Source organism: Salmo salar, chromosome ssa25, assembly GCF_905237065.1.
Source record: "Salmo salar chromosome ssa25, Ssal_v3.1, whole genome shotgun sequence".
Classification (NCBI taxonomy): domain Eukaryota; kingdom Metazoa; phylum Chordata; class Actinopteri; order Salmoniformes; family Salmonidae; genus Salmo; species Salmo salar.
Genome location: NC_059466.1, coordinates 2,889,936 through 2,906,138, shown reverse-complemented (window position 1 = coordinate 2,906,138; position 16,203 = coordinate 2,889,936). Strand labels below are relative to the sequence as shown.

General features: G+C 42.6%; 1 protein-coding gene across 1 annotated transcript in view; it reads left to right on the top strand.

Moving 5' to 3' along the window:
• LOC100380858 (E3 ubiquitin-protein ligase MYCBP2) overlaps positions 1-16,203 on the top strand; it is a 356,005-nt gene that overhangs the window by 232,092 nt on the left and 107,710 nt on the right. The window contains 3 exon segments of the mRNA XM_045707688.1: positions 4,979-5,116; positions 10,637-10,815; positions 10,975-11,117. Of these exon segments, the coding sequence (XP_045563644.1) occupies positions 4,979-5,116; positions 10,637-10,815; positions 10,975-11,117 (460 nt within the window).

The window sequence follows — 16,203 nt, the reverse complement described above, 5'->3', positions numbered from 1 at the left end:
TCAGATTTCAAAAAGGCTTTACGGCGAAAGCAAACTATGTGATTATCTGAGGATAGCACCCCACCAAACAAACACAGACAATCATAATTCAACCCGCCAGGCGCGACACGAAACTCAGAAATAAAGATATAATTCATGTCTTACCTTTGAGCTTCTTCTGTTGGCATTCCAATATGTCCCATAAACATCACAAACGGTCCTTTTGTTCGATTAATTCCATCGTTATATATCCAAAATGTCCATTTATTTTGCGCGTTTGATCCAGAAAAACACCGGTTCCAACTCACGCAACATGACTACAAAATATCTCATAAATTACCTGTAATCTTTGTCCAAACATTTCAAACAACTTTCCTAATTCAACTTTAGGTATTTTCTTACATAAATAATCAATAAAATTTAAGACCGGATAAACTGTGTTCAATACCAGAGGAAAACAAAGTGGAGCGTGCTTTCAGGTCACACGCCTAAACCACAACAGTACACTTCACTCGACCCTCGTTCTGAACAGGGCTACTTCTTCATTACACAAAGGAAAAACATCAACCAATTTCTAAAGACTTGACATCCAGTGGAAGCGATAGGAACTGCAAGCAACTGCCTTAGAATTCTAGATTCCCATTGAAAGCCCATTGAAAAGAGAGTGACCTCAACATTTTTTTTTCCTGGATGGTTTGTCCTCGGGGTTTTGCCTGCCAAATAAGTTCTGTTATACTCACAAACATCATTCAAACAGTTTTAGAATCTTCAGAGTGTTTTCGATCCAAATCTACTAATAATATGCATATCCTAGCTTCCGGGCCAGAGTAGCAGGCAGTTTACTTTGGGCACGCTTTTCATCCAGACGTGAAAATACCACCCCCTAGCCTAGAGTAGTTAACAGACTTCAGGTTTGGTACAATTTACCTGGCTGTGGTACAACTACCATGGTTGCCTGCGCATTAGTCCAAAAAGGATGAGACGAGTGAGCTGGTTTTAGTGACTGCTTGAGTCGGGAGCTGTGTTTGTGTTGCAGTGGCGCAGGGCTCAGCTCAAACAGTTCTGTAAACTAAGTGATGCTCATTCTGCCAATGAGAGGATTGTATTAAATATTCTGCAAAGGCATGCTTGCTAATGATTGGACAGAACCGATACGGTGCCTTCAGAAAGTTTCCACCCCCTTGACTTTTTCCACATTTTGTGTTGCAAAGTGGGATTAAAATGGATTTAATTAAAACAAATTGTCAACGATCTACACAAAATACTCTGTCAAAGTGGAAGAAAAGTCATAACATTTGTTATGATTGTTTTACTCCCCAGTCCTTAACGATTACAAGCATACACATAACATGATGCGGCTACCATTATGCTTGAAAATATGGTGGTACTCAGTCATTTGTTGTGTTGGATTTTCCCCAAACATAACACTTTGTATTCATGGCAAAATGTTAATTTCTTTGCCACATTTCTTGCAGTATTACTTTAGTGCCTTGTTGCAAACAGGATGCATGTTTTGGAATATTTGTATTTTGTGCTAGTTTCCTTCTTTTCACTATCAGTTAGATTAGTATTGTGGAGTAACTACAATGTTGTTGATTCATCCTCATAGTTTTATTCTATTTTTTTATTAATTTTGTATTTAAAAAATAAATAAATGTAACCTTTATTTAACTAGGCAAGTCAGTTAAGAACAAATTCTTATTTTCAATGACGGCCTAGGAACAGTGGGTTATCTGCCTTGTTCAGGGGCAGAACGACAGATTTGTACCTTGTCAGCTCGGGGATTCAAACTTGCAACCTTTCGGTTACTAGTCCAACACTCTAACCACTAGGCTACCCTGCCGCCCCCTATCACCGCCATTAAACTCTCTACCTTTTTTAAAGTCACCATTGGCCTCATGGTGAAATCCCTGAGCGGTTGCCTTCCTCTCCGGCAACTGAGTTAGTAAGGACGCGTGCGGCTTTGTAGTGACTGGGTGTATATTTATTTTTTTAACCCCTTTTTCTCCCCAATTTCGTGGTATCCAATTAGTAGTTTACAGTCTTGTCCCATCGGTGTAACTCCCGCAAGGACTCGGGAGAGGCGAAGGTCGAGAGCTGTGCGTCCTCTGAAACACAACCCAGCCAAGCCACAGTGCTTCTTGACACAATGCCTGCTTAACCCGGAAGCCAGCCGCACCAATGTGTCGGAAGAAATGCCGTACACCTGGCGACCGTGTCAGCGTGCATTGCGCCCGGCCTGCCACAGTAGTCGCTAGTGCATAATGAGACAAGAACATCCCTGCCGGCCAAACCCAGATTGCGCTGGGCCAATTGTGCGCCATCCCATGGGTCTCCCGGTCACGGCCGGCTGTGACAGGTCCTGGACTCGAACCAGGATCTCTAGTGGTACAGCTAGCACTGCGATGCAGTGCCTTAGACCACTGTGGCACTCCGGAAGCCGATAAGGTGTATTGATACACCATACAAAGTGTAATTATTAACTTCACCATGCTCACAGGGATATTCAATGCCTGCTTTTTTAATTTGTTTTACCCATCTACCAATTCCCTTCTTTGCGAAGCATTGGAAAATCTCCCTGGTCTTTGTGGTTGAATCTGTGTTTGAAATTCACTGCTCGACTGAGGGACCTTACAGATAATTGTTTGTGTGGGTTACAGAGATGTGGTAGTTGCACACAGTGAGTCCATGAAACGTATTTATTTGACTTGTTAAGCAAATTTGTGCTCCTGAACTTGTTTAGGCTTGCCATAACAAAGGGGTTGAGTACTCATTGACTCAAGACATTTCAGCTTTTCATTTTTTATTAATTTGTAAGCATTTCGAAAACCAGAATTTCACTTTCACATTATGGGGTGTTGTGTGTAGGCCAGTGACGACAAAATCTAAATGTCATCCATTTCCAAGTCAAGGGGTGTGAATACTTGCTGAAGGCACTGTAGCTAATTAAATGTCCGTTAGTTTGTTTAATTCTCGTATCGTCACATTTTCATGAACTAAAATGAAAACGAATGTATTCTTTTTTTCAACTTTTTTTTATATACGTCATCGATTAAATTCACCTGTATTTTAACCTGGAATTCCCTTGAAATAAATACATAAAAATTGAGGGAGACCTTTTCTCTCATCTCTATACTAGAAATGTTTTGTCATTGATATGCACTGCTCCAAAAAATAAAGGGAACACTTAAACAACACAATGTAACTCCAAGTCAATCACACTTCTGGGAAATCAAACTATCCACTTAGGAAGCAACACTGATTGACAATACATTTCACATGCTGTTGTGCAAATGGAATAGACAACCGGTGGAAATTATAGGCAATTAGCAAGACACCCCCAATAAAGGAGTGGTTCTGCAGGTGGTGACCACAGACCACTTCTCAGTTCCTATGCTTCCTGGCTGATGTTTTGGTCACTTTTGAATGCTGGCGGTGCTTTCACTCTAGTGGTAGCATGAGACGGAGTCTACAACCCACACAAGTGGCTCAGGTAGTGCAGCTCATCCAGGATGGCACATCAATGCGAGCTGTGGCAAGAAGGTTTGCTGTGTCTGTCAGCGTAGTGTCCAGAGCATGGAGGCGCTACCAGGAGACAGGCCAGTACATCAGGAGACGTGGAGGAGGCCGTCGGAGGGCAACAACCCAGCAGCAGGACCACTACCTCCGCCTTTGTGCAAGGAGGAGCAGGAGAAGCACTGCCAGAGCCCTGCAAAATGACCTCCAGCAGGCCACAAATGTGCATGTGTCTGCTCAAACGGTCAGAAACAGACTCCATGAGGGTGGTATGACGGCCCGACGTCCACAGGTGGGGGTTGTGCTTACAGCCCAACACCGTGCAGGACGTTTGGCATTTGCCAGAGAACACCAAGATTGGCAAATTCGCCACTGGCGCCCTGTGCTCTTCACAGATGAAAGCAGGTTCACACTGAGCACGTGACAGACGTGACAGAGTCTGGAGACGCCGCGGAGAACGTTCTGCTGTCTGCAACATCCTCCAGCATGACCGGTTTGGCGGTGGGTCAGTCATGGTGTAGGGTGGCATTTCTTTGGGGGGCCGCACAGCCCTCCATGTGCTCGCCAGAGGTAGCCTGACTGCCATTAGGTACCGAGATGAGATCCTCAGACCCATTGTGATACCATATGCTGGTGCGGTTGGCCCTGGGTTCCTCCTAATGCAAGACAATGCTAGACCTGATGTGGCTGGAGTGTGTCAGCAGTTCCTGCAAGAGGAAGGCATTGATGCTATGGACTGGCCCGCCCGTTCCCCAGATCTGAATCCAATTGAGCACATCTGGGACATCATGTCTCGCTCCATCCACCAACGCCACGTTGCACCACAGACTGTCCAGGAGTTGGCGGATGCTTTAGTCCAGGTCTGGGAGGAGATCCCTCAGGAGACCATCCGCCACCTCATCAGGAGCATGCCCAGGCGTTGTAGGGAGGTCATACAGGCACGTGGAGGCCACACACACTACTGAGCCTCATTTTGACTTGTTTTAAGGACATTACATCAAAGTTGGCTCAGCCTGTAGTGTGGTTTTCCACTTTAATTTTGAGTGTGACTCCAAATCCAGACCTCCATGGGTTGATAAATTGGATTTCCATTGATTATTTTTGTGTGATTTTGTTGTCAGCACATTCAACTATGTAAACAAAAAAGTATTTAATAAGATTATTTATTTCATTCAGATCTAGGATGTGTTGTTTAAGTGTTCCCTTTTTTTGAGCTGTATATTTAGCTCAGGTAGTCCTCGAGCACAATCTTAAACATGCTTTGTATATAATCCAGCAGTAACAAGTTAAATTCACGGCAGTCTACAACTTTTCAAAGACTTGTGTGTATATTGGTATTCATTGCGATTCATTTTCCTAAAGCCACTGACCTTCTCTTTTGGTTCTTGGCTTGTATTTGAGTTTAAGCTTCCCCAGGAGTTCTTCTTTTTCACCACGTCTCTCCTTTCTCTCTTTCCCCTCTCCCCCTCTTCTTCCCCTCCAGGCCCAGACAGAGCACCCCGGGGATTCGTCCCACACCCATAGGTGGACGTCTCTGGAGCTGGTCAAGGGAACCTACAGCACCGATGACTCCCCCAGCGACATTGCCGAGATACGCCTCGACAAGGCCGTGCCACTCAAGGTACACAGGACTAAAATGATGTGCCCTATACATACATATCTATTCATCTATCTAACCATATGTATGCCAGGGTTTCCATTAGAAAAATGTGGCGCAGGACAACGTGACGGGAAGATTTTAATTCACCGGCCATTTGAGAAATTGATCAGATCCATATGCATTTGGTGCATAAACCATTAGGGCGGTCACCCATGGTAATGGTGCTCAGAATGACAGACATCATATTTAGTTTATGGTATTGCATCTTAACAGATCTTGCAACTCTGAAAGAAGCAGCCAATAAAACATAATTTTCAAACATTTGCCAAAATGTATTTTCCGGTAAAACAGCATTCTAAACAGCGCACCTGGGAAAACACAATAAAAAATAAATAAAAATGTTATTTGTCACAAACACGTGTTTAGCAGATCTCATCGCGGGTGTAGCGAAATGCTTGTGTTTCTAGCTCCGACAGTGATTTCTAACAAGAAATATCTAAGAATTCAACAACAAATACCCAATACACACAAATATAGTAAAGGAATGGAATTAAGAATATATAAATATATGGACGAGCAATATCAGAGCGGCATAGACTAAGATACAGTAGATAGTATAGAATACAGTATATACATATGAGATGAGTAATGCAAGATATGCAAACATCATTAAAGTGACCAGTGTTCCATTTATTAAAGTGGCCAGTGATTACAAGTTTATGTATATAGGGCAGCAGTCTCTATGTGCTAGTGATGGCTATTTAACAGTCTGATGGCCTTGAGACAGTCTCTCGGTTCCAGCTTTGATGCATCTGTACTGACCTCGCCTTCTGGATGATAGCGGGGTGAACAGGCAGCGGCTCGGGTGGTTGTTGTTCTTGAAAATCTTTTTGGCTTTCCTGTGACATCAGGTGCTGTAGGTGTCCTGGAGGGCAGGTAGTTTTCCCCCGGTGATGCATTGGGCAGACCGCTCCACCCTCTGGAGAGCCCTGCGGTTGCGGGCGGTGCAGCTGCCATACCAGGCGGTGATATAGCCCAACAGGATGGCTCAATTGTGCATCTGTAAAATTGTGTGAGGGTTTTAGGTGCCAAGCCAAATTTCTTCAGCCTTCTGAGGTTGATGAGGCGCTGTTGTGCTGCCTTCACCACACTGTTTGTGTGGGTGGACCATTTCAGTTTGTCAGTGATGTGTACAGCCCGGAACTTGAAGCTTTCCACCATCTCCGCTGCGGTCCCGACGATGTGGATAGGGGGGTGCTCCCTCTGCTGTTTCCTGAAGTCCCCTATCATCTCCTTTGTTTTGTTGACGTTGAGTGAGAGGTTATTTTCCTGGCACAACACTCCCAGAGCCCTCACCACCTGCATGTAGGCTGTCTCGTCATTGTTGGTAATCAAGCTGTCGTCTGCAAACTTGATGATTGAGTTGGAGGTGTGCATGGCCACGCAGTCATGGGTGAACAGGGAGTACAGGAGGGGGCTGAGCACGCACCCTTGTGGGGCCCTAGTGTTGAGAATCAGCGAAGTGGAGGTTTTGTTTCCTATCTTCACCTCCTGGGGGCGGCACGTCAGGAAGTCCAGGACCCAGGTGCACAGGGCGGGGTTCAGACAGAGTTCAGACCCAGGTCCTCGAGCTTAATGATGAGCTTGGAGGATGCTATGGTGTTGAATGCTGAGCAATTGTCAGCATTCTTACGTATGTATTCCTCTTGTCCAGATTGGATAGTCCAGACCTGATAGCGGTTCGATATGTGACAGAGATGAGAAACTTATCTCAAGATGAAACAACTAGGATGGGATGCTAATATGACTAGGATTGTGCCTTTGGCTTCTGGACAAGGAAATTAAGTTAATATGAAAACCAATAGAGCAGGAGAGAAATGGCAGAACTTTTTGAGGATCTGAGGACCCATGCCAAATCTTTTCAGTCTCCTGAGGGGGAATAGGCTTTGTCGTGCCCTCGACACGACTGTCTTAGTGTGTTTGGACCATGATAGTTTGTTGGTGATGTGGACGACAAGGAACTTGAAGCGCTCAACCTGCTCCACTGCAGCCCCTTCGATGACAATGGGGGCGTGCTCAGTCCTCCTTTTCCTGTAGTCCACAAGAGCTTGTTTCAAACAATTAAGTATTTTATCAAATGCATACTGCCTCCAGTTCACATTGTAAAGTGGTAGCCTGTTGCCTGCACTGCTTCTTTCACATGCTTTGCTTGCTGTTTGGGGTTTTAGGCTGGGTTTCTGTACAGCACTTTGAGAATATCAGCTGATGTACGAAGGGCTATATAAAAATAAATTTGATTTGATTTGACTTGAATGGTGAATGGGAGGCACGCTTCGATTACCAGTTGAGAAATAAAAATTGTAGCTATTTTTAATCGTGTACCTAAACAGTTTAACACGCAATTGCTTTTAGAATTGTTCTCTTAAAATAAGACTCTTTATGCTGTGCACATGTGATAGTTGTATTGGATAAATAAGATACATGATGACTACCGGAAATACACACAAGCCTATTTTAATTCCACTAAATTATGCAAATGAACCTATAGACCAATAAGCATGACGGTCAAATATATTTCCATCGACTGGTATTTCCCATCAATGAATAAAAGCATTATTTTGCAAATGGAATTTTGTTTTCTCCCTGTCATTTTGGCTGGCAACCGGTTTATTTATGGCCTTAATTTTTTTAGCGGTAAAAAGGCAGCAAGTGCCGTTTTACGGATACCCCGATGTATGCATGCATTAGGCTGAATATAGGGCTGGGCGATATGGTCAAAATATCATGTCACAATATTTTAAAATTGAATTGATTGTTTGACATGAAGAAGGGGAGGGGTGTGTGGCAACGGTATAGCCAGAATGAAAAATCCAGAAAGGAATTATTGTGACGGTAGGAACCAAAGTGTTGGTCAGTGTTTCCCAGGGGATCCAAATTAGATGTTTCATTACATGTTTTCACAAAAGAGAATGATAGAGGCCTCTAATGAACAAAAGGACGGGCTGGGCGATATGGCTGGGCGATATGGCCAACATATATCACAGTATTTAAAAAAAAAATGTAAAACTAAAGTTATTTAGTTTTTTTATAATTACATTTCTACATATGCTTTATTTGTATTTATTATGGATCCCCATTAGCTGCTGCTTCCTGGGGTCCAGCAAAATTAAGGCAGTTATACCATTTAAAAAAAATACATTCACAGATTTCACAACACACTGTGTGCTCTCTGGCCCCTACTCCACCACTACCACATATCTACAATTCAAAATCCATGTATACGTGTGTTTAGTGCGTATGTTATCGTGTGTGTACACATGTTTGTGTTGCTTCACAGTCCCTGCTGTTCCATAAGGTGTGTTTTTATCTGTTTTATAAATCTAATTTTAGATAGCATCAGTTACTTGACGTGGAATAGAGTTCCATGTAGTCATGGCTCTACGTAGTACTGTACTTCTCCCATATTCTGTTCTGGACTTGGGGACTGAAGAGACCTCTGGTGGCATGTCTTGTTGGGTATGCATGGGTGTCCCGAGGTGTGCGCCAGTAGTTCAAACAGAGACAGCTCGGTGCATTCAACATGTCAATACCTCTCACAAATACAAGTAGTGATGAAGTCAATCTCTCCTCCACTTTCAGCCAGGAGAGATTGACATGCATATTATTAATGTTAGCTCTCTGTGTACATACACGGGCCAGCCATGCTGCCCTGTTCTGAGTCAATTGCAATTTTCCTAAGTCCCTCTTTGTGGCACCTGACCACACGACTGAACAGTAGTCCAGGTGAGACAAAACTAGGGCCTATAGGACCTGCCTTGTTGATAGTGCTGTTAATAAGGTAGAGGATCATTTTATTATGGACAGACTTCTCCATTTCTTAGCTACTGTTGTATCAATATGTTTTGACCAGGACAGTTTACAATCCAGGGTTACTCCGAGCAGTTTAGTCACCTCCACTTACTCAATTTCCACGTTATTTATTACAAGATTTAGTTGAGGTTTAGGGTTTTATGAATGATTTGTCCCAAATACAATGCTTTTCGTTTTAGAAATATTTAGGATTAACTTATTCCTTGCCACCCACTCTGAAACTAACTGCAGCTCTTTAAGTGTTCCAGTAATTTCAGTCGCAGTAGTAGCTGACGTGTGTAGTGTTGAGTCATCCGCATACATTGACACACTGGCTTTACTCAAAGCAACAGTCATTTTGTTAAAGATTGGAAAAAGTAAGGGACCTAGACAGCTGCCCTAGGGAATTCCTGGTTCTACCTGGATTATGTTGGAGAGGCTTCCATTAAAGAACACCTTCTGTGTTCTGTTAGACAGGTAACTCTTTATTCACAATATTGCAGGGGGTGTAAAGCCATAACGCATACGTTTTTCCAGCAGCAGAATATGATCGATAATGTCAAAAGCCGTACTGAAGTCTAACAAAACATCCCTCTTTTTATCATCGATTTCTCTCAGCCAATCATCAGTCATTTGTGTATGTGCTGTGCTTGATTGAACGTCCTTCCCTATAAGTGTGCTGATTCTCTGTTCTCAATTTGTTTACTGTAAAATAGCATTGTATCTGGTCAAACACAATGTTTTCCAAAAGTTTGCTAAGGGTTGGTAACAGGCTAATTGTTCGGCAACTACTAACAAAATGAAGCACCTGCTTGGTTGATGCTACTGCAGTCAGGTGGCGCCAGAAAGCACACCACATTTCAATAATAAATAAAGAGCAGCCTTGTAACTTTGTTTTCCTTTCAATCCTCATCACTGCACACCTCTGTCTTCTTGCTTTCGGCTTTTCTCCATCCTCAGCCTCAGGACACTGGTTGGCATTAGAATCAATACAGCTAGCCAGCTAACGTTAGCTTGCTAGCCAAACATACAAATTACTTGCCAGCTAGTTTTGTCTTTTTAGAGGCAAATCTAGTGGGCATCCCTGGTGGGTGTGTTTTAGAACCCCTTGGTAGTGGCCTTGCCAACTTTCAGTGGGCACCCACTTGGGTGCCTTCGGAACCCCTTTTGAACCCCTTTTTGTTTTGTTTTTGGTTGTCAAAGTGATTTTCTTTGTTAGTTCCCTTTCTTGTGAGCGACATTTTGAGTTGGTCTTGTGGGAACGTAACACTACCTATATCTTTTGTAAGTGGGGACTATTGGACTTAACATTGAGTAGGCTAAATATGGTAGGCTGCTAGCGTTGTGATGACTGGTCTAATTAATTAATAAAGCCTGAGAGTTGATTAGTCCGGTTCATGCAGCTATTTGCATATGCATATTTTGTTTCTTTGCAATAGTGTGGCTTGAACATTTTATAATAATGGTCCATGGTACCTGTCATTACTATTGTCAGGAAAGAGCTTGGTTGGGAAGTCCCGGGATACCGGTCACTGGAATTAAACCCTAGCATGTATCTATCCATCTTTTTTTTTATTTTTTATACCACGACTCAATGTCACTCTTGATATGAAAACCACATATGTTGCACAATCGTGTTTGTCCTCCCGTCTACCTGTCCTCATCTGACTGACTTTTGTATACATTCTACAGGAGGGTGTGAAATACGCTGTCCGCCTGCGTAACTATGGTAGCCGAACAGCCAATGGGGACGGAGGGATGACCACGGTTCAGTGTTCTGACGGCATGGCCTTCACCTTCAGCACCTGTAGCCTGAGCAGCAACGGGACCAACCAGACCAGAGGACAGATACCACAGATACTGTACTACAGGTACACAGACACACACAAACTTTCATTACATGAGTGACATATCCAGGTTGCCACACTCCCATAAGACATCATTTAAAGTTAAGTTGAGATTCATGTCATTCCCAATGCTAACAACCATTGCTAGGGCTAACACATGGGCGTGTGTGTCTTTTCCCGTAGGAGTGAGTATGACGGGGATCTGCAGTCCCAGCTGCTGAGCAAAGCCAATGAAGAGGACAAGAACTGCAGCAGGGCTCTCTCAGTGGTCAGTGCAGTGGTCAGAGCTGCCAAAGATCTCCTTCACAGGGCGTTCGCTGTGGATGGTAAGAACTGGGAGCTCTCTGTGAATGAGGCAAAACCTGTCAACGTTATTTTCATAAATAGTGACTTAAGACAGGACAATCAGGTTGTCCAACAATTGGGAAAAATATTGTTGCAAATGTAGCAAAAACAACCAATGAGTTGTCGATTTTCAGAGGGATCATATTACAAATACGAATGGATGATGCGCTTCCAGCAGTTCCTATTCCAGCTAAACCAGGGGTACTCAACTATTATTTGAGAAGGTCACACAAATGTTTTATTTTACCTTTATTTAACTAGGCAAGACAGTTAAAAACAAATTCTTATTTTCAATGTTCAGGGGCAGAATGACAGATTTGTACCTTGTCAGTTCGGGGATTCGATCTTACAACCTTTCGGTTACTAGTCCAACGCTCTAACCACTAGGCTACGCTGCTGCCCCAATGTCCTAGATGGCAAATATCCTGATTGATGTTGTCATTTATCGGCATTGTAAGAGACCCCATCCTTCCATGCGACCCCAAACTGTTCACACCCCTCTTGTTGGCGGAGAGATATTCGTCAATATCAGTGGGGGCCCCTGGGAATGTAATCTGCCCATGATAACTGCATAAGATTTAGGTAGCTGGTTAGCCTAACTAGCCTATCTAGCTAACATGGCCAGTAGTTGATCAACTGGACATTTCTGTCATGTTATAAATAGGTCCTGCGTGGAAATGAAATTAGCATAATAACACTAATATCCATCAAAATCCATCGTTTAAGCTAGAGAGATTGCACTAATGTCCGCAATCCGCATCTGCGGTGGAAGGTGGAGACATCCCGAAAATTGGTATTCTCAAGAAAACGTCTGTAGCATCCAAACCATAAACTAATATGAACCCTCTATGGAAAGATGAGACTGTCACGAACACGATGGCACGACGTCCCCCACAAGTGTCATGGGAATCGCCTGAAGTCTGTGTCGCCGATCTGCCAACTTCTGTCTGTAGCTTCCGAACAGTTTGGGCTACCCACTAATATGACCCCACCATCGAAAGGTGAGACTCTCAAGAACACGTACATACATGTCAGTTGTTTTGCTCAAGGCCTCAAGCCTCACAAGACTCGTCTGAAGGTAGCCCGGTACCAGTTTAAAAAATGAATGGAACTATATATGGAAGAATTTGTTTCCAAAAAAGGGGTTAAATATTGGTTAAAAATATTCTACAATTTCCTGATCATTCTTATATTTCTCAGATATAGGACAGACACTTCAAAACAAACTTCCTTAAGATCATTTTATGTTTTGCCTTTAGATTTGTCTGTTTTGCCATGTATGAATGTGTTTCTATGGGCTAATAACATTAAGGCCAAATTCAATGTTTAGTCAAATAATACAGAATAAAAAATGACACTGAATAAAAACATGAATGCAACATGTAAAGTGTTGGTTTCATGAGCTGAAATAAAAGATCCCAGAATTGTTCCATAAACACAAATAGCTTATTTCTCTTCAATCTTGTGCTCAAATTTGTTTACATCCCTGTTAGTGAGCATTTATTTTTCCCTAATAATTTTTGACAGGAAGCTGATTTAACAGCATGGTCATTACACAGGTGCACCTTGTGCTGGGGACAAAGAAAGGCCACTTTGAATGTGCAGTTTTGTCACACAACACAATGCCCCAGATTTCTACAGTTTTGAGGGAGCGTTCAATTGGCATGCTGACTGCAGGAATGTCCACCAGAGCTGTTGTCAGAGAATTTAATGTTCATTTCTCTACCATAAGCTGCCTCCAACGTCGTTTTAGAGAATTTTGCAGTAAGTCCTATCAGCCACACAACTGCAGACCACGTGTAACCACGCCAGCCCAAGACCAGCCACCCGGACAGCTGATTAAACTGAGGAGTATTTCTGTCTGTAATAAATATTTTCTTTGTGGGGAAAAACTAATTCTGATTGGCTTGGCCTGGATCCCCAGTGGGCTGCCCACCCATGGCAGCTCCTCTGCCAAGTCATTTGAAATCCATAGATTAGGGCCTAATGAATTCATTTCAATTGACTGATTTCCTTATATGAACTGTAACTCAGTAACATTTCGGAAATTGTTACGTTTAGATTTTTGTTCAGTGTGTATATATACCTACAGCGGTTGTAAAATTCAAAATCAAACAGCAAAATGATCCATGGTATGACCATAAAAAAAAAAAGAAAAGCCAAATGTTAGCTTAGTAGAACCCCCTGTTAGACTTTTAGGGGTTCATTTCTGTCAATGAAAGACATGACAAGAGGAAAACTGACCATGCACTACCAAATTTGAAATTGCACCTTGTGAATTCTACTCTAACATCTCCCAGTTGAAAGCCCGACTAAGTATTAAATACGCGGTCCGTATTAAACCTTTTCTGGGTACGGATCTGGTCCATCAGATGAGTATGGCTGATCTAAACAATCCATGCCAGATAGGCCACTCCGGTTATAAAGCCATTCAATTAGCTTAATAATGATGGTCAAAGATAAAAGTACAAAAAATAAAACATAACAAAAAGTAAGTTTGAATGACACTGAGGGGCAATGTTGCTACATCTAATGCTGGTTTGCCTGAGGCTGATGCCGATGCAATGCAAGTGTTTGTACACATACACATATTCATTCAAATGCACACATGTGCACAGACACACACATGTTCCCAAGCCATGTCATTTTCACTTTGTTCCCAATCTCCTCTATTGCCACCTGATAGGCACGTCACCTGCTAGGCAAGTGCATATCCCTAATCAACACTACATCCTCTTGAGGTAACTCAGCACTGTATAGACTTTCACATCAATGCCTCCAAAATGTTGTTTAGAGTACGATTACCCCAACATCTATCCTCTTTCATATGATGCATTAACCAATAAAGCAGCTAAACCCAACTATGATGTTTAAAGCAGCTCCCAGACCCAACCCATCTGCATGTCTACAGTGGAATCTAGTCTCTCTCTCTCTTTAGCTCCGCTTCCTCTGTCATGGTGTCTTCAAGCTCACCCATTATGTAGCTGGACCTCACTTCTCGTGAGAACTATGCACCCACCGAGGAGAGACATGACGATCTTTACCGCTGCAGGTGCTGTAAGGAGTACTGTGTGTAGACCAGACCAACGCTGTCCCCTTGGTTATCACCTGCTCGTCCTCATGTGCTGCTTTCACCTGAGGATATACACACTGTCATTTCCTGACAACATAGACTCCCCCCTTATGGCAAGATCATTCATTCGTGACATTTGAATAACAGCTACCGGTACTCGCGTCAGTCTCCCAGTTACCAGCTACCAAGCCATGTGGCAGGAGTCCTCATAAACTGATATCCCAACAATGCTACTAAAGTAATCCCTGCTACAACTAACATGGCACATGACTATAGCCTCCTTCAATTACGGTACCTACAGCGACTGCCGTGAGAATAACTACTGCATGTCATCTGTCAAGTGTTCGCCGGCTGTTAGAAATTGTGAAAGAGATTAACCTGTTGGGGCTAGGGGGCAGTATTTGCACGGCCGGATAAAAAAACGTACCTGATTTAATCTGGTTACTACTCCTGCCCAGTAACTAGAATATGCATGTAATTATTGGCTTTGGATAGAAAACACCCTAAAGTTTCTAAATCTGTTTGAATGGTGTCTGTGAGTATAACAGAACTCATTTGGCAGGCCAAAACCTGAGAAGATTCCTTACAGGAAGTGGCCTGTCAGACCATTTCTTGCCATCCTTGATCATCTCTAACAAATACAGGGGATCTCTGGCATGACGTGACACTTCCTACGGCTCCCATGGGCTCTCAGAAGGCGGGAAAAAGCTGAACGATGTAATTTCATCCCCAGGCTGAAACACATTAGCGCGTTTGGCAAGTGCTCTATCAGAGGGCCATTAGACTGAGGCTCGTGCATGAGGGGATAGCATGCTTTTACTTTCACTCTCTTTGTAATAAAAAAACGATTTCCCGGGCGGAATATTATCGCTTTTTTACGAGAATTATGGCATAAAAATTGATTTTAAACAGCAGTTGACATGCTTCGAAGTACGGTAATGGAAAATTTAGAATTTTTTTGTCACGAAATGCGCCATGCTCGTAACCCTTATTTACCCTTTCGGATAGTGTCTTGAACGCATGAACAAAACGCCGCTATTTGGATATAACAATGGATTATTTGGGACCAAACCAACATTTGTTATTGAAGTAGAAGTCCTGGGAGTGCATTCTGACGAAGAACAGGAAAGGTAATAACATTTTTCTTATAGTAATTCTGACTTTGGTGAGTGCTAAACTTGCTGGGTGTCTAAATAGCTAGCCCTGTGATGCCGGGCTATCTACTTAGAATATTGCAAAATGTGCTTTCACAGAAAAGCTATTTTAAAATCGGACATATCGAGTGCATAGAGGAGTTCTGTATCTATAATTCTTAAAATAATTGTTATGCTTTTTGTGAACGTTTATCGTGAGTAATTTAGTAAATTCACCGGCAGTGTTCGGTGGGAATGCTAGTCACATGCTAGTCACATGCTAATGTAAAAAGCTGGTTTTTGATATAAATATGAACTTGATTGAACAAAACATGCATGTATTGTATAACATAATGTCCTAGGGTTGTCATCTGATGAAGATCATCAAAGGTTAGTGCTGCATTTAGCTGTGGTTTGGGTTTATGTGACATTATATGCTAGCTTGAAAAATGGGTGTCTGATTATTTCTGGCTGGGTACTCTGCTGACATAATCTAATGTTTTGCTTTCGTTGTAAAGCCTTTTTGAAATCGGACAGTGTGGTTAGATTAACGAGAGTCTTGTCTTTAAAATGGTGTAAAATAGTCATATGTTTGAAAAAGTGACGTTTTTGCATTTTTGAGGTATTTGAATATCGCGCCACGGGATTACACTGGCTGTTGAGTAGGTGGGACGCAAGCGTCCCACCTAGCCCATAGAGGTTAATGAGTTGGAAGAATTCCAACCTAACAAAACTCTGAGTCACAGGTTTTTTACCATAGTGTCTGAAATGCCACCACAATCTCTCCTACTCTCACCATGATCTGGGTATGTGTAACGTTAAATTTAACTTCATAATAGTCCCTATATTGTGCACAGATAG